At 42.4% G+C, this 22,684-nt stretch overlaps 1 protein-coding gene across 5 annotated transcripts in view; it reads right to left on the bottom strand.

Annotated features, from left to right (window-relative positions):
• The window catches only part of PCSK5 (proprotein convertase subtilisin/kexin type 5), a 417,746-nt gene that overhangs the window by 158,888 nt on the left and 236,174 nt on the right, over nt 1-22,684 (bottom strand). For all 5 annotated transcript variants that reach the window (XM_036330796.1, XM_036330795.1, XM_036330797.1 and 2 more), the window contains exons 11-14: nt 20,812-20,929; nt 18,765-18,953; nt 9,300-9,436; nt 1,686-1,829 (exon numbers count right to left, since the gene is read on the bottom strand). In XM_036330796.1, the coding sequence (XP_036186689.1) occupies nt 1,686-1,829; nt 9,300-9,436; nt 18,765-18,953; nt 20,812-20,929 (588 nt within the window). The remainder of the gene's footprint in view (nt 1-1,685; nt 1,830-9,299; nt 9,437-18,764; nt 18,954-20,811; nt 20,930-22,684) is intronic.

Genomic DNA, 22,684 nt, shown 5'->3' on the forward strand with positions numbered 1-22,684 from the left:
ATAAGGCACATAGCAATAGGTTACTATTATGCTTCATTTATGGTTTTGGATATACTTTCTCCTATCAGAGAATACAAAATGGTTTACTAGCCACATTATGCATAGCAATGTTACAAGCTCTAAGCAAAGTAAGACGAAATCTAGCTCTGGTTAGCTGAATTGGACTGAATTATCCAAGCTTAATATTCACTCTGGGATATTACCTGTTCAGAATAGAAGGAAATACATACATTTAAGATATCCTTTTAAGGTGATTAATATCTAAAAAAAGAACTTCAGAGAGTTGCAGGAAAAATATATTTCTCCTGTAAAGGTACACTAAACTGCTATTTACCAACAGTCTTTCATTAGAAGAAGCTCTGCACATTGTGTTATATATTATATCCCGGAAAGGTCAGCCAGTGCAACAAGACAGGAATCAGAAATACATTGGGAAGGAGAAAAAAAATGCAGATGATATGGCCATAGTACCTAAATTGCCCCAGAAAAATCAACTCTAAAACATATAAATTTGTAAGAGAAATTAGTAAGAGAGTTAAGCAGAAATGGTCAGATATATGGTAAATATGCAACAGCCAGTAGATTTCCTATAGTAGACAGAAAATATGGAATATTTTCCACTAAAATAGCAATAAGAAAAACACTATATAAAATTAAAAGATTTCTTTTTAAAACACAACACAGACACTAAATTTCAGAACTAAGTGATAATTGAGAAAATGTTTTCAGCAAATAAGAGACAGTATGAGAGGCAATAACATACAAAGAGTTCTTATAAATAGGTAAGAAAATTGCTGCCACTTTGAATATAATGGGTAAAAGACAGCTGTATTTAATTCAGAGAAGAACTACAGTTAAATCCTCACTTAATGTTGATAGATTCTTGGAACTGCAGCAAAATGACATGTAAGGAACCCAATTTTACCAGAGGCTAGGTAAGATATATGTATATATATATATATAAAATGTTAAGTTCCTACAGCAGCTCATCAATGTTATGTAATGAACGAAACGATGTTATCTGAGGACCTGTACAGACAAAAAATGTTTTGATATACTAGCAGTCAAAGTTATAAAAATCGTATTCTTTTTTTCTATCCACTCAATTTTCCCAGGATGAGTGCAATAAACACTCTCACATCTGGTCATAGTGTAGACTGGTACATCTTTATCTAGGAGGCAATGTGACAAAACATATCGAAGCCCTAAAACTGGTTAATCCCTTTGATTCAGTAAGATGCAGTCATTCTCAGAACAGAACTATATTATAAAAAAACAATTAAAGATACCAGCCAAACTGATAAATGATGATATTCATCCAAACCTTTTTTAAACTTGAGTAAAACTCTAAGCAAATTACACATACCAGATTATGGATTAAATACATTACAGTACAGTCATAGGATGGACAATTATGCTGTCCTTTAAATATGTGTCCTAGGCATATTTGATTATTTTAAGGGGGAAAAAGGATATGGAAACTCTCTATATAGTGTGGTTTAGCTTTGAAGAAAAAACATGGATATTTGAATATGAGTATATATATATATATATATACAAATATTTGGGGGGATAGAAATGATGAAGAAAATACATCAGAATGTGGTAGAAGTTTATCTCAGCATGGTGGGATGATGTATGAGAGATCCCTCCTTAGCCTTTGTCCCTGGTGGAAGCCAGCTCACCTGCATAATCCTCTGTACCATAGTCATCGGTGGGGTCTTCGACTCGGCTGTATCGGACACGTTCCACTTTAGGAAACTCGTTGGTTGGTGAGTATGGCTGCACGGAGGTGCCATAGAGCACCAAAGACCATTCTTTCAATTTACCTAGGGAAACAAAAATGAAACCACTGCATGACCAAATATTCACTCTTTAGCTTTGTACTTTATTTCCTTTTCACCTAAGAAAAAGCATCAGTAGAATTATGGGAGACAGATTCATAAGAATCGTTACTTCATATACAGGGCTAGAAATACACATTTACTACTGTTTGCAGAATTTATGCACTATAATTCACGCACTATGTATTGACAGAAAAAAACAATGACTGATATTGACAAAGACTGATAAATGATGATATTCAGGATAGGCCTTGATTTAATCAGCATTTATAGTTAGACTAAGAGACAAACACCTCAGATTGCTGGGCTGAATTTCAAATGATGGATATTTAAAAGAACCCTAGAATTTCACAGCTTTTCCTAAGTATAAAAGTCTTATTTGGAAAAAAATTTCAGGCCCTGGTTGGTGTGCTTCTGTTGGTTGGAATTCGTCCCACGCATGGAGAGGTCAGGGGTTCAATTCTCCGTTAGGGCACATGCCTGGGTTTCAGGCTCAATCCCAGTAGGGGGCATGCAGGAGGCAGCTGATAGATCAATGTCTCTCTCTCTCAAATCAATAAAAACATATTAAAAACATTTTTTGTGTTTTCTGACTTATAAATAAGAAGACAAAAACAATGACTTTGTTCCACATGATTCCTGAAGCAGTCATTCAATCTTTAGAATACATCACTACTGAGTTATCCTATAAACCCGATAGCCACTAGATACATGTGGCTATTTAAATGAATTAAAATAAATAAATTCAGTTCCTTAGTCACACTAACTACATTTCAAGTGCTCAGTAGCAACATGTCGCCAGTGGCCACTATAATGCAAGCACAGATGGAGAATACTTTCTACATTGCAGAATGTTCTACTGAGCGGTTGTAATACATTTTCTGGTCAAGGGTGCCTTAAGACACGAGATAAGTATTTAACCTCATCTGGATAGTATACTCACAAGGGACATTTCTTTTGGTTTAATCCCGATTCATTTATTTCTTAGATTTATAAAATTAAAGTCTTTACTGCAAAAAACAACAACAACAACAAAAAACCCCCCAAACTGCCTCCGGGCCATTAAACTTAATAAGATTCACATAAGAAAGAATCAACCATAAGCAGAAGTGATTAATAAAAAACATTAAGAACACAGAAATATGCTGATAGAAAGGACTACCCTTAGGAACCTCCCCACACAGTGGCCTAATACACAGTCCAGGCATGGTTCAGAGCTGTCCCACAGCAAGACAATGGTGTCATCTAGTTCATCTATTAGCATCTATATCATCATCTAATTGATGCTTATCATTCCTAAGTGCTTACTACATGCTAAGTTTTATCCCATTGTTCATAACAACTGGGATGTAGCTGCTTGAATTCCCAATATAGTTTATGTAAACTGTGATGAGGAAACTGAGGCACAGAGGTTGATAACTTTCCCAAGGCCAGTGAGAGGAGAGATTAATATTAAAACCCATCTAGGCATTCCCATTTAAGATGGCGATGTAGGAAGATCCTGACCCACTTCCTCCCACAAACACACCAAATCGACAGCTACATATGGAATAATTTCCTCTGAAGGTAACCTCAAAACTAGCATTCCTATGCATTAGGCAAACAAGAAAAAACCCATATCCACGTGGGTAGGGGAGGCTGAGACAATCTCACCACAAACCTCACCCCTGGTGTGGTGAGAAAGTGGAGGGAACTCAAAACCCAAGCTGCTCCATGAGGAACAAAAGGTTTAAATCCCACATTGAGCACCCCAACTTTTTTTTTTTTTTAAAGAGCACCCAGGTTTTCTTTTTCTTTTTTTTTCTTTTTTTTAATATATTTTATTGATTTTTTACAGAGAGGAAGGGAGAGAGATAGAGAGTCAGAAACATCGATGAGAGAGAAACATCGATCAGCTGCCTCCTGCACATCCCCCACCGGGGATGTGCCCGCAACCCAGGTACATGCCCTTGACCGGAATCGAACCTGGGACCCTTCAGTCCGCAAGCCGACGCTCTATCCACTGAGCCAAACCGGTTTCGGCGAGCACCCCAACTTTTAAGACCAGCACCTGAGGGCTGAGACCCAGAAGGTTATAGCAGCTGAGAAGCAGTTCTTACAGAATTCCAGCAGACTCACCCACTCAGGGTGTACCACAGGGGCAGCCAATAGAAAAAGCACCTAGACTTTCTGTGAAACAGGCTTATTTGCTTATCTTGAAGCATCTGCCTGGGGAGAAAGCATCTGATTTAACAGCATCTAGAGGCCTACTGAAATACTCTGCAAAGATGGAGGCCCACAGGTACCACCTTTGCGTTCTCCCTCTACCTCACTATAGCTCACTAGTATCTTCAAGAAAGGAGCTTAAAGTCTTGTCAGGCACTGCAATTTTTGTGGCTGCCACCCACAAACAGTGGCCAGCAGGGCTTATATTTTCAGGTCTCCTAGGACTATAAACAAAATTGACAAGCCCTTACTTAGACTCACTGAGGAGAAATGAGAAATCAAGTAAAATCAGAAACAAAAAAGATGTTATAACTGATACCACAAAAATACAAAGGATCATAAAAGCCTATGAATAAATGCCAACAAATTAGAAACAAAAGAAATGGGTAAATTCCTAGAAACATACACCATACCATGACTGAATCATTAAGAAATAGAAAGTCTACTAGTACTGACCAGTTACTGGGAAAGAGATTGGTAAACATAGATGCAAAAATCCTCAACAAAATTATGAGCAAACTGAATTCCATAACATATTATAAAGATCACACATTATGATCAAGTAGGATTTATTCCAGGGATGCAAGGTTGGTTCAATCCATCAATGTGACACACCACCTTAACAAAACGAAGGATAAAAATCATATGATTACCTCAATAAATGCAGAAAAAGCACTTGACAAAATTTAACATTCACTTCTGATAAAAAACAAACAAACACTCAATAAAGTAGATATAGAGGGAACAGAAAATAAGGCCATATGGCAGCTAACATCATCTAAGGTCAGGAATAAAACAAAGATGTCCACTCTTGCCACTTTTAGTCAACACAGAATTGGAAGTCCTAGCCAGAGCAATTAGTCAAGAAAAAGCAATAAAAGACATCCAACTCAAAAAGGAAGAAAACTGTCACTATTTGCAGGTAAATATATAATACATACACACACACACTCTCTTTAGAGTCCCGGTGCATGAAATTCATGCAGGGGATGGGTCCCCTAGCCCCTTGGGGATGTCTGACTGATGGTTTAGGCCCGATCCTGCTGTTCAGTCATTTGGTCATCCCTCACTAACCCCCTTGCTGGCTAGGTTGCCCCACGCAGCTTGCTGCTCAGTCGTCTGGTCGTCCCTCACTAACCCCTGTGCCGGCCTGGTTGCCTCACACTGCCTGTTTGGTTGTCCGTTTGGTTGTGATGGTAGCTTAGGCATGCATATGTATCTATATATTCCTAAAGATTTAACCAAGGAACTTGTAGAACTAATTCAGTAAAGTTGCAGGATACAAAATAAACATACAAAAAAATCTGTTGCCGGGTTAGCTAACTTGCTCAAACTTCCTGGAGACTCTGACCAACTCTGTGTGCCCATCTCCCAGCCTCTGTTTCCGTCACTCACCATGGCTCTCACAGAGTGGCACCAGGAGGTACTGTTTGGTGTTCATGACGGCCCTCACGGTTAGTAAGCTGCTGAGCCTTGCTACAGAGGAAACTGGATTGGTAGATAGGTAGACTGAAGAGGGACAGATGTAGATGTACATATGTAGACGATATACAAATGACTGGGCATCCTACCGTGCTGAGTGGCAGTTTTTTCTCTCTCGTTTGGAGAGAAAAAATTAGCCTTAGTTTTTGAGTAGACTGACTGACTGATGTAATCTCCCTGGGGGAATCTGTTAAGAGCTGAATTAGCCCTGGGCAGAGCAATACTGGTCATGTGGTCCACATGACTCTTAACATGATTGAGTCTCTCCCTGAAGGCCTTTTTAAGCTGACACTATCAGTGAACCCCAAAAAGAGGGCAGCAGAGAGATGAGCAACAGTTCTGTTGCTAACATCAGTTCTCACTAATCAACAGAGAAACTGCAATGTGACATTACCTCACGCTTGTTAGAACGACTATTATAAAAAAGACAAGAAATAACAAGTGCTGGCAAAGATGTGGGGAAATGGGTACCTTCATGCACAATTGGCTGGAATGTAAATTGGTGCAGCCACTGTGGAAAACAGTATGGAGGTTTCTTAAAAAAAGTAAACATAGAACTACCATATGGTCCGGCAATTTCTCTTCTGGGTATTTATCCAAAGAAAATTAAGACAACAACTTGGAAAGATACACACACCACATGTGAAGGTGTATGTATCACATGATTGTTTACATGTATTTATTATAAATAATCACTGCCGCATTATTTACAATAGCCAATACATGGAAGCAACTTAAGTTTCCAGTAATGAATGAATGGATAAAGAAACTGTCACTCACACTCACTCACACACACACACACACACACACAGTGGAATATTATTCAGCTCTGAAAAGAAAATCTTGCCATTTGTAAACCATTATATGTAACACAGCCTTCTTGTTCATTACTGGGAGTTTAGGAACCTGACGTGTAAAATTGCATGTATGTTATTCTGTGCCACACTGTTTTCTGACATTTGCACTGAGTCAGCACACTGGTGTCCATGAGGTTTACCCTCTGCCAGCTTTTCTTTGGACTCATTGGTGACTGTCCTTTTCATAATCAGGGTGCTGTTTAATCTCAGAATTCCAAGTGGTGTGTGTTAAGTAGAAATGAATGACAGCCTGTAGACAGCCATGCAAAAGAGAACCCCTTTTCCCTATAGCATCTCTCGAGTGTACAAATGGAGCATGTGACCCAAGGACATCACAGGAAATCCAACCCATGGTCACCCTAATACCTGGTTCATTTAATTTATAATTATTTTAGATTCGAAAATTTACCCTCCTAAGTGCTCTGAAGAGTGCTGTCTCATAACTGATTACTTACCTTCATGCCATTTCTGAAGCGCTTCCTAAGTCCACTGACAGGGTCAGCCCATCTTTTTATTTTTCAATTACTATGTCATTTTATTTCCTTAGAACCCCTGCCACAAGTCACATCAAATACTGCCATGATTTTTTTTTCTTCCCTACCACTTTTTCTACTTGCTAAATTTTATAGGAGATTTTGCAATTGATATTGCAACTGTGTTAAGAAATAGCTGTTTAAATATAGAATGAGAAAAATCCATTCTACTTGCTAACATAAATGCAATCTGCCCAAGACAGAAAACCCGAGATAGGTTTAATGTGTAACAAAACAAAAAACTCCCCAAATCTTAAATATGCATTTACATAATATGCAAATGCTAAGAAACAATAAATAAGTATAAATTTGGTTTGGAGCTAGGAACCACTATTTGGGAATGATTCTACCATTTAACTGGGCTAGAAAATTCTACACCTCCAACTGAATACCTAGGAGCTTAATAAGAAATCACTCATGAATTATAGAGAGACCTTCCACAAGAGTGTTCACCATAGAAATGACAGAAATGTGTGCGTGTGCACGTGCACCCACATACCAGTAACAGCATTAGAGTATCTCTCTTCTGGCATAAAAGAACATCTTTAAAATGACTGGAAGTGACTGGGGTTAAACGTGAGCATTAAAGTATAAGGAGCAGCCCACGCTATGAAACACACAATCTGGGTTTTCTGGGCCACTGCAGAGGGCTTTCAACACAGGGAATCAGAGGGAAGTGTATAGACTCTCAACTCCTTGAGGGCGGAGAGATTTATATTCCGAGCCTCTGACCCTTGCACACAAATGTCAGGTCAACCAGCAGTGTGCCCCCAGGGCAGCGTGCTCTTGCGGGCAGGGGAGGAGCATTTCATCACTGACATCCTTTAGAATTGCTGGTTCATGGTGATAGTAAAGATCAGTCACTTGAAATTAGTTTTATAACTGTCTTAAATTCTCAGCAGAGAATGCAACCCTTGTGTCCTCACCCTAAGCCAGCGGTCACCAACTGGTGGTCCGTGAGGCCTGAAAGGTTGGCAACCGCAAGCTGCAACCCCAACCCCTTGTACGCAAGTGCCAAGATTGTCAGTGTCTGTTTCTCTGGGATCTCCCACCACATAAAAGCCCTGTAGTGACACCAGCTGACACATCAACTGGGAGCAGCGTTTGGCGAGGGCAGCACAGCCAGTCACTCCCGCAACAGGGCCAAAGAGCATGTTGTTCATTGTGACCTTGTACCATGCTGGTTTTAACCTCTCTGATTATGGGACCACTGTGGCCACACAGATGGACCCCAGCTCAGAATTAGGGAAAAGATGGCCAAACGGTGTGATCAAACATGGACCTCTCAGAATGAGAAACTGACCGGTGGGCCAAAGTCTGGTAAACGCACACACGTGTTCACCCCTGTGTTCTGCTGGGGGCCTCCTCCTCCTCCCTCTGCAGCCCCCTGTACCTGAATGGTACACACTCTTACAATTAACTACAGAATGTCTGGGTTAATTTATTCTGCCATCAGGAAAGGGCTGGACTTGGACATCAGACCTAAAATCACTCTGAGGCCTGATTCTTCTGCCGCTGGATTAGACAGAACACTGAGAAGTAATGAGTTTTTCAGACAATCGAACATGTGTCCACCGCTGGGTGGGAAGCTGGGCTGCTTATCACACAGATCATTTGTCACTGAGCCAAGTACTCCGAAGGGCTCCATCGCGGGCAGTACAGGCTGCTGCAAGGAACTGCTCCCTCTCCAGCCCATGTTGCATTGGTACTCCCCCCCCCCCCCCCCCCCCCCCTTTAAGGTTAGAAATAGCTTCCATGGAGAGGGAAATAGGACACACATGCAGCAACAGGAGTCTGAGGTCAACTGAAAAGACCTTTGTTAACATAGTAATTTCCATGTTTGTTTGTTTTTTTAACATATCAACTAAGTTTTCTTTTTCCTTAGTTTTGGGTTCATGTGGGGCAGAATACCATCATTCACTTTCTTTAGTGGCAACCATTTAGCTGGCACAGGCCAGCCCAATGTCTTGCCTGCACGGAAACTTAATGTAGAGTAAACTCAGAAAAAAGGTAAGTAAGGAAATGTGTCTCTTCCTTTGACCCAGCAATTTAGCCCAGTGCAGGTGGACAAGGCTGGCTTGTTTTTGGATAAAGAAAGTAAGGGGAGCTGGTTAGAGATGTGGGTCTTATATTCTGAAATATCAATCAATAGCTGTCATGTTTTATCCTGTACTTACGTCTAAATATTTATTCTTTATTTCTTATCCTTGAATTATTACCTCTGAAATCATAATCTTGAGAACCAGGATACACACAAAACTCAAAACACAGGATCACATGAAAAAATGATGTTGATATGTGAGTGTGAAGCATTCCTTGGCCGACATATACTCATTTTTTCTACACAGCAAACCAAATTATAGACAGGAAGTTCTCACCTGGAGTCTTGAAGTTCCTCAGCTGGGAGGGAGTGTCGTAGACTTCAAGGATCCAGTCGCCAGCGGCTCGTTCTCCCCAGCAGTGAATAGTCATGAACTCCCAGTTTTTAAATCCTTCCATGGAGTGGTCAAAAAGCCTGAGGGAGGAGAACCATAAAACATTGTTTTATCTGTTATTAATCCAGTCACTACCGTGATTGATCATCTTTCCAAATCCATCTGCCTGTTTGTCTCAAAACGGGAGGCTATATTCATCCTGGACAACATTGATTAGATTCAAACATGTATCATTCATTGTTCTCCCACAGGGAACCAGGCATGGGCTGGCCATGCAATCGCAAATCTAGAAGGCGCCACCACTGGAGAATCAGGGAAATTAGGTTAAGACTTTACCACAAGACAGATTGTTCCACGTGTTGAAGATGTGGTGCAACTGGCACTCCTTACACTGCTGATGGGAATGCAAAATGGGACTGCTGCTCTAGAACAGGGTCTCGGTTCTTACCATACAACTCAACAATCCCCTCCTATATATTTACCCGAGAGACGTGAAGACATATGTCCATGCAAAGGACAACATGTGAATGTTCAAGCAGCTCTATTTAAGGCGGTCAAAAGCTGTTAACAACTCAAATGTCCTTCAACAGTGATAAAAACGAATGAACTAGTAATACCATGAATGAATTTCAAAAGCACTAAGGTGAGTCAGAGAAATCAGACACAAAAGACTACATTCTAGAAAAGGTAACAAACAGCTCAGTGGTTGTTGGACCTGCGAGGGAGGTGAGTGGGCTATGGTGGAGGTGTTAGGGGTCATGGAACTGTTTCACATTTTGGAAGTAATGGTGCATGGTTATACAACCATATAGATATGTTAAAACTCACTGAATTGGCTACATTAAAAAGTGAATTGTATGATATGTAAATTACACTCGGTCAAAAGGCTGCCTACTAACCTTCTCCAGTTCAGGAGTCATTCCTCAGACTCCAGCCTAGACTTTGATCTTCCAGCCCTTCCAATGAATTTTAAAAAACATGTTTTTATTGATTTCAAACACAGGAAGGGAGAGGGGGAGAGAGAGATACATCAATGATGACAGAGAATCACTGATCGGCTGCCTCCTGCACACACCTTCCTGGGGATGGAGCCCACAACCTGGGCATGTGCCCTGACCAGGAACTGAACCATGACCTTTCTGTTCCTGGGTTGACACTCAACCACAGAGCCACAGCCATGGGCCTAGGGATTTCCGAAGGTTTTAATTCCCCACATGAAATCCTCTCCTACTTGAAACAGCTCGCATTGTTTCCTATGATGTAATGCTGAGGGATGCAAGTAACATGAGAAAGTAAGGAAATAAAATCCTCATCAAGATGAAAGAGAAATCAATAGATCATGTGTAAAATTAGCACATTGAGAAATGGGCCTATCATTTATATAGGCATATAATGTACATCTGACTTCCTGAAAACACAGCCAAAAGATTCCTGTGGAGATGGGGCCTGGAAGGTGGAAACTAAAAGATGAGACAAGTGACAGATATTTTCAAAGAACTTTTCTTTTTTAAATCATGTGCATCTATTATTTTTATTTTTTTAAAAAATAATGAAATAAGAAAAATAATCTGAGGGCCAGAGAGGTAGACAGAGAGGGAAATACGTCTAGCACTGTTTTAGGAGCAACAATGTCCAGTTCCTGGGACATATCTATCCTTCAGTGGAGACAAATGCAAAGGTTATGGCGAGTGGATGTTGATGGTGATTTCATGTTCACCAAGCAAACTGGTGGTTATAATTGGACGTTCTATGTAGTTCTTCCTTCTGGGGTAAAATGTGCCCTTTTAAAAACAAAAAAACTAGTTTACTCTCCTAACAATATATTAAGATTCTAATTTTTTTTTTTTTAAAGCATACTAAAGAGGCTCCTTCTAAAATGCCAGCTGGATTCAAAAGCTGCAAGGTTGGGTGACACAGCTGTAGGCTATATTAGGTAAATGGCTGACACTTTGCAGTATTTCCAGGAGAAAAACAATAAACAGGAATATGACTTGCTGCATGTTCCTGAGCCCTTGCAACAAGAAAAATAAAAATGATTTAGCAGCATTCTCTCAGTGTCCCATGTCAGGAACTCTGGGAAAGGCTGAGTTAAGGTTGAACAGGTTTCCTTTCTGGAGAACATCTCAGATCTTTGGGATATTCAGGTATGTCATGGGCATCTCCACAATGGGGTTACCGATAGGCAGAGATTTTCAAACCTTACATGGGCACAAAGCCCCTTTCTCTTTTTAAGAATATCTGTATGCTATCTGTACAGTTTAGCTCTGAGCAGAGAGGGGTCTGGTATTTCAATGAGGACCTCACTGGGTCTGGCAGCTTTCCCTTACGATGACAGGGATGGAATTAGTGGCTCCTTATATGAATGTGTCTGCACCTGCACTAGATCTTCTATGCAGAAAGGATGGTACATTTGATGGGGATCCTATAAAGTCATGTGCTACCAAAATAGGGCTCATTTTACAAGGTTATGGCTTAAAACTGGACTTGGCCAAGAAGAAATTGCTGAGTCATTACAGAATTGACTTATATACACAAGAGTTCTTCACGTTAAACCCAGAAAGTATGCAAGCTGGGAGACACATAGGCGGGGGAGAGAAGCTTTTTATGTTGCCTTTCCTGCCAGAGACACATTACTAAAGGGAATATGTTGACACAGAAATGGATGGAGGCGGAAAACCAGTCTAGAACCACTTCCTAGCCCACAGTCTAATTTAGGCTCTAATTCTGGTGGCCATTGAGCCATTTGAGGGCACTGAAGCAACAACTTGTCACATCATACCTTTCTAAGAGTTCCAGACTTCAAAGCAATTCCCAAACAGTTTAGACAGAGCATCTGGCTGCTTGCCTCACGTCCAAAAACGACAAAGGAGACTGAGGCTGCTGTCGCACGAGGGGCCGTCTTGTTTCCACAACCTTGGCCAGCTTTTCATCCTCCCAGGTCAGCTATTTGACTGCCGGATTAGCAGGCCCTCTGTTTCTTCCCTTCCACCCTTTCCTGTCCACCTCTGAAAACCGTTCCATTGCTTTTAATCACTTTTAAATTACGTTGGAAACAAAAATTAAATATACACCAGGTGCCAAGAAGAAATGTTCACAAATCAGCGTTCAAACAAGTGTTTCAAAGCTCGAATATAAACAGGCTTTGTCTATCTGGCTCACCAGCTACCCCCTGGTCTCCTCACTTTACACAGAGCTGGCACGATCATTAATTTCACGGGAACATAAAAGCTGAGGAGAGGAATTAAAATGAGGCTCAACTCAATCATTCCATTTTGCTAAACTAGTTGATGGGGAAAGAGACAGACACTGATGGCTGTTGTTTCAACTAGCTGGGCATTCGGTGTTCTAACTTCACCCTGTCTTTTATTCTAATGCTGTTCCTTGTTTATTGCATTATACCTTTTAAAAACACCACATCACCTACACATGACAGGAAGTCATGTCGCTAGTAGACTAGACTTGTGTTGCAAAGAATGTACTTGCTCAAGATAATCCAATGTCAGATGGTGGACACCTGGGAAGGAGATTCTAACTGTGGTCTCTGTATAGCAACTAAAAAATCCAATGCCCAGTGTGAACGCCTCTGCTGTGCCATCAGTGGAGAAACCAGGCACATGCCAGCAACATTGGTGTGGGGAAGACACCAATGAAGCAGGGCCAGTGTGCAGCAAGCTGGAGTAGGGGAACTCCAGGTCTGTATCCACATCTCCTGTTGTGGTGAAACCCTGTCCTGTCAGAGCTGACTTCCTAATAACATGCTCAACGAATGGAGATGTGCACACGGTGGCAGAAATGATGCATCCGGTTATTAAATGGTGCCCCACAGCCCTATCCCTGTGAGCAGTTTTCAAATAAGTTATTTTGGATGAAGCCTGGTAGTACATTCTTATGAGGAAGTAACCCAGGAAATACCTCCTATAATTACGGTAAGCCCCCCACCCCCCACCCCTTTCTCACTTCAAGAGCCGAGCCAAACCATCAAGGCTACAACATTTTCCTATGATGTTATGGCAATCGTTTAATAAGATGTTGTATAAATACTGACAGCTATGTGTACAGAATTATTTCTAGAATTGTAAATGGATCTTAATTTCAGAACCATACCCTAAAAAACAGTATTTATGTTCACTATAAAAATAGACATTAGACCAATATTTTTGGAAGTTTTCTCTGTTTTAAAATGTCTAAGTGCTTTATCCCAATTTAAGGTAGAGCATATATAATGCTTAAAGCACTCATTTGTCTCAATTGCATTTTAGTTTTTTATTTTCTTTAGCTACTGGCTTTTGTAAGTTTTAAATAATTTGTTTCTGAAATAGGGTATTGAAAACACACTATTAGGTCTTTTTCTCTCTAACCTAAATCATTTATTTAAGAAAGGTTGAGTGAAAGATACTGGTTCTAGAGGTTTTGATTACCTAAAAAGATGAGTTTTAAAAAACTTTCAACATGCCTACTATTACTATCTTACTCACCAACCCCAAAATGCATTTCTTCTTGTGGGTAGGTATATGATGTAAGTACTTAATCTTGTGAAGATTTAGTCCATTTTATAGTTGATGGCTTTTATCAAAGTATCTGCTTTATATTTTAAACTCCTCTGTAAATTACTTGCACACACCATTTAGCTAGCACATACTGCCCACAAGTCTTCTGATGACACGAAAATAACAAGAACGTGTACAAAAAAGCTGGATTATCTCTTAAATCGATGCTAAAGTGTGGTGTGCGGACAAGCAGCTTCAGCATCACCTGGGAGCTTATCAGAAAGGCAAATCCATGGACCTCACCCCAGACCTCCAGATGACAACCTCTGGGAGAGGGGCCAGCCGTCTGCTTGACTGAGTCATTCACCAGGTGCGTGGAGAAGCGCAGGGAAATAAAGGCTAGCACTTACTAAGTACTTACTATGCCAGGGGCTGTGCTGAGGACTTGCTTTACGTTGTCTTATTTAATACTTGCAACAACCCTGTGAGGCACACACTATGAGGTCTGTTTTCCAGATGAGAGAATCACCTTTTCCAAAGTCAAACATAAAAACTGGTGAAGTCAAGATCACCCAGCTCTGGCTAATTCTAAGGCCATCCCTTCTTTTGAACGAAGGAAGAGGGTTCTCACAGGGAGGCCTTACTGAAATGAAAAACTTTCACTGCAAAAGTATCATTTGTACTGCAAGTCACAAATGCATGTATATAGCATGACACTTTACAAATGTCCATAGTCTGTTGTTGAACATGTGGGAAGGGCAGCAACCAAAATGATTCAAATATAAACACCACACTTAACCAGAGTTCATGATAGAAGGCTATAGGTTTTGCAGCTTAGAAAGTGCACCTCCTCTGTACGTAAGATCCTAATTAGAAGCAGAGATACTCAGCTGTAATCAAATTTAGAAAGGGAGGCAAAGTTTCAGCTTTCTGTCAGAGGCCAAAATTTGGAACCCAGAGAAAGGAACTCTAAAACTCAATGAGTTGGGGGAGGGGAGGTCCAGGGAGGGGGAAGATGATGACAGCTTTTTGTAATTCTCAACAAGTGCAACTGAAGGAAGAATCTGATGAGACATGCTTTTGTTTGAAAATTTTTACAAGGGCAGATTGTGAATGTCATAGAACAAAAGCTCCCATCTAAAGTTGCTCTTGTCTAAAAACATTTTCAAGGCATCCCAGCTGCCCTGGCTGCCCCCGCGGTGCCAGATCTCCACATTCTCCCCAGAAGCAAACAATCTGCTGCGATCATTTAGCTCAGCTCTTTGTTAGGCAGGGCGTACAGGCCAAGAGGGGAACCCAAAGGGTGGGAGGGCAGGGGAAACAAAGGGAAAAGGAGGCACTGCCCGTTTGTCCATTCGGGGACTCCTGTTTACTCAGGGCTCCCACCCTCCCACTAAAGTATCCACCTGGCTTCCCAGGGGTGCTCGCCTGCTGGGCGAATGGGGCGCAAGCTCAAGTTGGACTGGCTCTGAATGCTGCCGAGTGCCTTCCAGACTCAGCACCTGCAGATGCCTGGGTAAACGCTCTTCCCCCAGCAGCTGTTCTCCACAGGAGCTCCAGCAAGTGCCCCGAAGCCTGTACAGGGCGGCACTGAGGGGCTCCGGACGGCCCACGCAGACCTAACATGCTCAGCGATGGTGGAATATCGATTCCCCAGGACTTGCTGTGCGGAGGGCAAACACAGGATGCGCTGAAGAAATGCCTCACAGAAATGTCTAGGAAGACAAGGACTTTATTTCCTTTGGGAATTTACCTTTAGGGATAATATTTTCAGGGCCCAAGACTATAATCCCTATTTTGTCAACACTGACAAGGAGAACAGTCCCAGGGGAGAAGGGAGCGGCATGTCTCCCCTCCTTGTCCACGTGTCTAGTTTTGCCTCATAAAGGGGGTGTGGGCTCACTCTCAGCACCCACCCTTCCTGCAACAGCCAATCCACAGTCCCTGTGAGGAGCTGCACCTCCCGGAGGAGCAGGAGGGACCTGATGGGAGTGACTCTTGGCCACAGCTCTACCTCTTCACCTCAAATGCCCCCTCACCTCCACTAGGGAAACTCTGTATTTAAAACCTTTCAGAATCCTATCTTTTAATTGCACAGTGTTCTCTGCTGTATGTGATCTTCAGAAATCTTGACTTCCCTGAAGGAAAGATGTGCCAACAGGGGAACAATTTATCGCTCTCATTAATAATCTTTGATACACAAATTCCTTCTAAAACCCAACCTAGTCACCTTTCCCTTGAGGTGAAGTGTTTTGCCCCGCAGACCAATGAGGAGGAGACCAGGAGGCAAGTAGGCCTCCCCCCGCCTCCCTACCCTTTTCTGTGCTTCTTGCCCTCAGCTCCCAGTCCTGGGAATGTGTTTTGAAACAGGGCCAAGGTGACAGGACACAAGGATTCCTTGCCACTAGGCCTGAGACGGAGTGGTTTTGAGTAGAGATTTCCTCTCATAAAATTTAAGCTTCAGAATATGCCAGAAGGAGGAAATGCCAAGAGAAACCGTCTTCCACAGAGCCGCCTCGGTAGGAGGGATGCTACCAGTGTCAAGCACAGCAGGGACAGGGGAGCCAGGCCCTGGAACGTGGCCACGTGTGGCTTTGGGACCTGGGCAGCTGTTTTACATTTAAGGAGTCAGCCGCTCAGAGCAGTGTTTTGGGGGAGCTGTAGACAAATGAATTCATAACATCCTTTACATCTCTCGGTGCCGTCAGCCCCTTCTCCAGTCTAGAGTGTGTACCTCTTTGGGGGGCTACTTGCTTTCCTGAGATGGAAAATGTCCAAAAGAGCAGTGGTTAAGAAAATGCTCCAGACCCAGAAGCCTCACTCTGGGTGCAAATCTCATTCTTGGGAGCCCTTGATTGGGGAAACTGAGGGAAACCTCGGGACCGCCAGTCGCTGAGCGCCTGAAATGCATGTTTCTTTTTCTCCGACACAAGTCAGGCAGCGATCTTGGGTTCAGCACTTTGCAAAGAGCAAAGCAGATGTCCGTGGTTCAAGAATGCATGTGCGACTGACGCCAGGGACCTCGTCATCCACCACACGCCTGCGACGAGCGGAACCCACAGCTCCTCTGCTCACAAGTTTCCTCCCTGAAGTCATTTTGGGGGGAGCCAACACAAAATACCAGAATGTGCAGAAAGAGCCCAGCAAGGCGGAGGAGGCTGAGCTTTCCAAGCACACAGCAACTGCGAAGGCCTGTTTTTCCACGATAGAGGGGCTCGAGGCAGAAGAGCTGCCCGTGTGTGCACTTCACAGTGTTTCACCTGGAATCTCTTTCAGGTTCCATGCAGATGGACAATGGTGAAGACAGAAAAGAAACAACAGAGAAAAGGGTCTTCTCTGGGTTCAGTAACAAAGGCTAGTGTGACCTCCATTAATCAAGACATTGTGCATGTGAAGGCCTCGCTTGCTGAAAAGAAGCATCAGGCAGGTACGTGCAATGACCTGGCAGGCGACAGCGGAGACCTGTCTGCAGAGTGGGGAGGACCCAGCGCCATTCTGTTCTTTGCACGCGCACACGCTGATTCTGGCTAAGCTGCGCTTCATAAAGCTCTACGCCCAGACGTCCCCATGCCGGAATGGGAGCTGTCAGGTTTTAAAGAACACGGCAAATCTTTCAAGTGCGGAAAGAAAATGCCATTGAAGGTAAGATTTAGGAATCTGTACTCCCAGTCACCTGGAAGCGCTACTTACTGCTCTCCCTTTTTTCCTCTGTCCCATTGCAGACAGAATTTGGGGATTCTGAAAAGCAACTGGCAACTGCCCAGGCTCACTTTGGATCTGCAGGCCTGCACTGGCTCCTGGCCTCTCACCTCCTCCGGCTTGTTGTTAAGTCTGCTAACAAAGACCCGCGCTGCCAGGGTCCCCGGCACGTGTACTACATACCAGGTTGGCTTTCATTTGGACTCTATGTGCCATTGATGATGAGGTTTTTACTCCCATTAAATGTTCCTCTTGGAGAAAAAATATAAAATGAAAGACTCTTTTAGGCTTCTTTCTGCTTGTTTTATGGTTTGTACTTTACAACCATAATGGGAATGAGGTGTATAGGACAACCTGATATTTTCCCATCTGGTCCCACCTATTGACAAGCACCCCCTCCCTCACCCCCACCCCCTCCTCCCCCATGCTCCCAACCACTCAAAAAGCGAGTGGGGCAAAGAAAGCTTGGGCTAGAACATTCTGGTCTTTTATCAGGATCCTGGCACAGGGAGTGGGGAGAAGTGACAAGGCTAAGAAGAGAAGCGGAGTGCCCTTTTGGGCAATAAAGACTAAAGGGCTAGCCTTTAAAATAGGGGTCAGTCAGCTACACAGCTTCCTCAAGCCACAGCTGCCCTCTGCCTGTTCTGTAAATAGAGTTTTATGGGACCACAGCCATGCCCATCCATTTATATCGTCTACAGTGGCTTTTGCACTCTAATGGCAACGTTGAGTAGCTATAACAGAAACATGGCCTGCAAAGCTCAAAACATTTACTAATTGACTGTTTGTGGGGGGAAATTTGCCAGTACCCTTTTTAAAACAAATAGAATTTCCTTGAACTTCAGAAAATGCTTGGGCAAGAGAAGTCAGCTAATCTGTAGCAAATGCCAGCGGACATTTAAGGACAGGGGGAAGAATCTCAGAGGCCTGAGGAGTTAGGGCTCTATATGTCATTTTACGATAAGGAACAACAGGTGGCCTTCCATTTTTCTGCAGCATCCCTTTCATATTCCCCAGCTATTATATGTGCGACTGTTCTTTGCAGCTTCACACTCTCTAATTATGTATGGGCAGTGAGGACTGTGGCCGTCCATCATGACATCTGTGTACCCCTTAGTTAGTTCTTAGGGTAGTAAATAGAGAGCAGCTGCCCTTTCCTCCCTAAAGAACAGCAGAGTGTCAGTGTGACTCACACTCTGGTGGGCAGAGGTTATCATGGTACCTGTTGGCCAAAAGCTGGGACCTGGTTCCTGAGGGTGAGGTCAGGTAGATGGCCAGGTCACCCCTCCTGGGATGGGTGATGGTTATGCGCACAACTACATGCTCCAGGTAGTTGACATGGTGGTTGGGGTTATCCGAGCAGCCCGACGCTTTGTAGATGGAGCGCACGGCACTGTTGGGGCGAATTGTCCTGCAACAGAGAGAGAGGGGGTTTGAGTGAGGGCCCTGGCGAAGAGAGCCTGCAGGTCTCGAATGACATCGCACAATGTAATACAAGCAGCTGGTCGCTGGACACTCAAGGACACAGGGCTATCACCAAATGGTTGGGTCATTGAAAGGATTAACACTTTAGACAGCGGGAAAGATGCACTCGAGAGGAAAGGGGGGATTGAGGGCCTTTTACCTTCACACAGGTAGTGCTTTTCCAACGTAAGAATCTCAGCGTATAAAACACAGATTGCTGGGCCCTGGCCCCAGTGTCTGATTCAGTAAGGCTGGAGTAGATCCCAAGAATTAGCATTTCTAACAAGTTCCCAGGTGATAGGGAAGTTGCTGATCTATGGAATACACTTTGAGAGCCACTGCTATAGAGTACCATGGTACAGTGAAAGCTTGGGGATTAGCATGCCTGTAGGATTTGACCCTGGTCTACCAATTCCTTACTCTGTAACCCAGGGGTACACACTTCCTCTTGTCCACAGGTTCCTGTCTTCTTCACTAGCTTCTTTCTGTGCCATTGCCACCCCCCCCTCCCCCCAAACTCTGGGCTCCAGCCACACGGGCCTCAGTTCAAGTTCTGGGATAGTTTTCCAACTCAGGGCCCCCTCCCCCCACCCTCTGCTATTCCTATGGCTGACTCTTCATGGCCAAAGCTTAAATTTCACTCTCTGAGATGTCATTGAACCACAGGAAAAATATGTCCCCACCTCTTATTTTCTACCCTTTGTATGCCCAACATTCACTTATTGTAACTTAGAATTGTTTACTTATATTTTTTTGACTTGACTCCCACAAGACTGTAAACTTCAAAGGGAAGGAAGCACTTCTCATTCCCCTTAATATCTAGCTCAGTGCTTGCTATTCAGTAAGTGCAAGAAAAATAGTTGCTGGACTGGTAAATAAATTTGTGAATGAATAAACAAATATTCCCACTGATCTCGCTTCCTCATTTGTCAAATGGGAGTAATACCCAAATGTTTACAAACTTTTAATAAGGAAACACACATAAGTTTTTAGCACTTGGCATGGCCATTAATAAGTGTTCCGTAAATACTGGTTCACTTTCCACTCCTTTATCTTTTTTCTGTTATTCTATGCCACAGATGAATATGGGGGAAAACCCCACTTTACTTCATTTATTTCTGCTTCCTGACAAATTTTCTCAAGAATTACAATGGCTCTAGTTTTATCATAAACAAAGTCCATAAATATTTTTATGAGAGCCACCTCTCTAAAAAAGAAAGCCAAAAGCAAAATACGAATAGAATCTTGAAGATGTATCCTGTTCTGTGGATTCAGCACCTAGGAGGGACTGCACATTCTCGCTAGGTCAACCCTGTCAGCACAGCCTTCACGTCTGTGCAGCTGAAACCTAGGAAAGGGCCCTGGGATCTCTAAATAAACTGCAATCTTATTTACTGTGCATTTCCCCCACTCTGGAGAACTACATGGTATGGAGTTAAGTTTCCAGAACATGCTATTCAGTTTCTTGGAGTACATTGACTTACGAAGAATACTTATAACAACAAATAGATATACTGATAGAGTAGAAATCTTAAGAATGCCCATCAAGCCCCCCCCCCCCCCCCCCCCCCACACACACACCCAATCACCTTTTAAGAGATGCTTTTCTTTTAAGGATACTTGGGTCTACTTTGTGGATTTAACAGCTAAGCATCCCAGACATTTTATTAGAGTTTGTAACTACATTAGAAAAAAACTACACAGGGTTTTAGCTTCCATGTGTAACACAGGGCTATCCTGAGCACTTGCCCTGGCCTGCACTCTTTCAAGACATTGATGTGCTATGAACTTGCGGCAAACCTTACTTGATTTGTCGGTCTGTGCTCTCTACACACACGTGCTGCTGAGGAACAGTGGTCCACTTCTCCGCCTCCATCACCATGGCTTCTGCATCCATCAGTCCAAATCCATAGAGATGGCTCACTACAAAAGGCAAGAAGCTGGTCAGCTTTGCTCTGGTTATGAGCAACCTGTGCTATATATGTTGAGCTATAATTTCATTCAGCAGAGAACATATATCCCCCCCCCCCCGCAAGGGATCCTCGCTTTCTTTATAGCAATGATTTAAAACAAATAAAACAAGACAAGTAAACAATCACAACAAGAAAATGATTGTGTATCACATTGATTATCATTACTAGTAACATAACTATCATTCATGAATTGTTCTTACATGGCAGGCATAAGCGCATCATTTTACATTTAATCCTCCTAACTATCAAGATGTTCATGAATGAGAAAATTGAGATCAGAGAGAAACTTGGCTGGGATTGCCCAACAGTTCAGTGGTTGCGCTGGATTCTAACCCACATGTTCACTCAAAGACCACTTGTATTCATATGATGACATCATCAATTTTATAAGATAAATAGGATTAAAGAGAAGTGACGATGTATACAACTTTTAGTGCAATGAGAACTTACATTCAAGAAATGCCAATTTTCAGACATGCCTAGAAGGTAGGTTGAATATTCCAGAAGACATAAATTATTACATTTCCTCTAGCATATGAAAAGTTTATTAAACATTATTCATGAAACATTTGGAGGCCTCTAACTTTTATGCCAGATTTGTATCCTCACATGTTGTAATCTTTTAGTTCTCAATGAGAATACTTATTGATCTAAAGCTGAATTTGACAGAACTGTCTCAGAAACTTCGATTGCATACAGGAATATTTTAATGATAATACAGCAAGATCAACTTGTGCAGTTCTTTCTGAAAATACTTTAAAATCCCAGTTGAATACTTCAAATATTCACCGTTATTAAACTGTCTCATATCTTTATATTTAACACAAAGTCATACTTCTACCAAATTTGTTGCCTAAAACATTTTCCTTATAACATTAATTACTTTATGCAAATATTTCTAAAGCTGCCCAGGCTTATGGATTATTTAAATACTTCAGCTTAAAATTCAAGATGTTCTATGTTGTAATCCCATTCAATTTTCAAAATAAACTCCTTTTTTTTTGCTTTAGAAAAGTCATTCCTGTTCTGGAGATCTGACATTCCCAGTCATATCGTGCTCATTCTGTCTCACCGCCTTTGCTCATGCTGGGCCCTGGGCCTGGAATTCCTTCACTACTCTATGTGAAGAGTTAAACTCTACTCTTACAAGTTCTTGAAGGCCCAGCTAGTCTATCTTCTCTTTCTTAAAATAATCTCTAGACCATGGGTGGGCAAACTTTTTGACTCGAGGGCCACAATGGGTTCTTAAACTGGACCGGAGGGCTGGAACAAAAGCATGGATGGAGTGTTTGTGTGAACTAATATAAATTCAAAGTAAACATCATTACATAAAAGGGTACGGTCTTTTTTTTTTTTTAGTTTTATTCATTTCAAACGGGCCGGATCCGGCCCGCGGGCCGTAGTTTGCCCACGGCTTCTCTAGACTATAAAAATCAATAGTTACTGAAATTCAATCATCTGTGATCAGTGAGCTTCTCTCCTTTATAGTCCTATACCTCTAATTAATTTGTCAATCCATCTGCCCTTCTGCCCAGTCATCCACTCAACCATCCATCCACCCACCCATCCATCTGCTCACTCATCCATCCATCCATTCGTCTGTCTACCCACCCACCTATCCATCTATCATTTCTTGAGTGCCTTCCATGTGCCAGGCACTATACTATGCACTGCACATTTTATCTGTGACAACAATTGAATTGAT

Source organism: Myotis myotis, unplaced genomic scaffold (genome assembly GCF_014108235.1).
Source record: "Myotis myotis isolate mMyoMyo1 unplaced genomic scaffold, mMyoMyo1.p scaffold_m19_p_12, whole genome shotgun sequence".
Taxonomy (NCBI): domain Eukaryota; kingdom Metazoa; phylum Chordata; class Mammalia; order Chiroptera; family Vespertilionidae; genus Myotis; species Myotis myotis.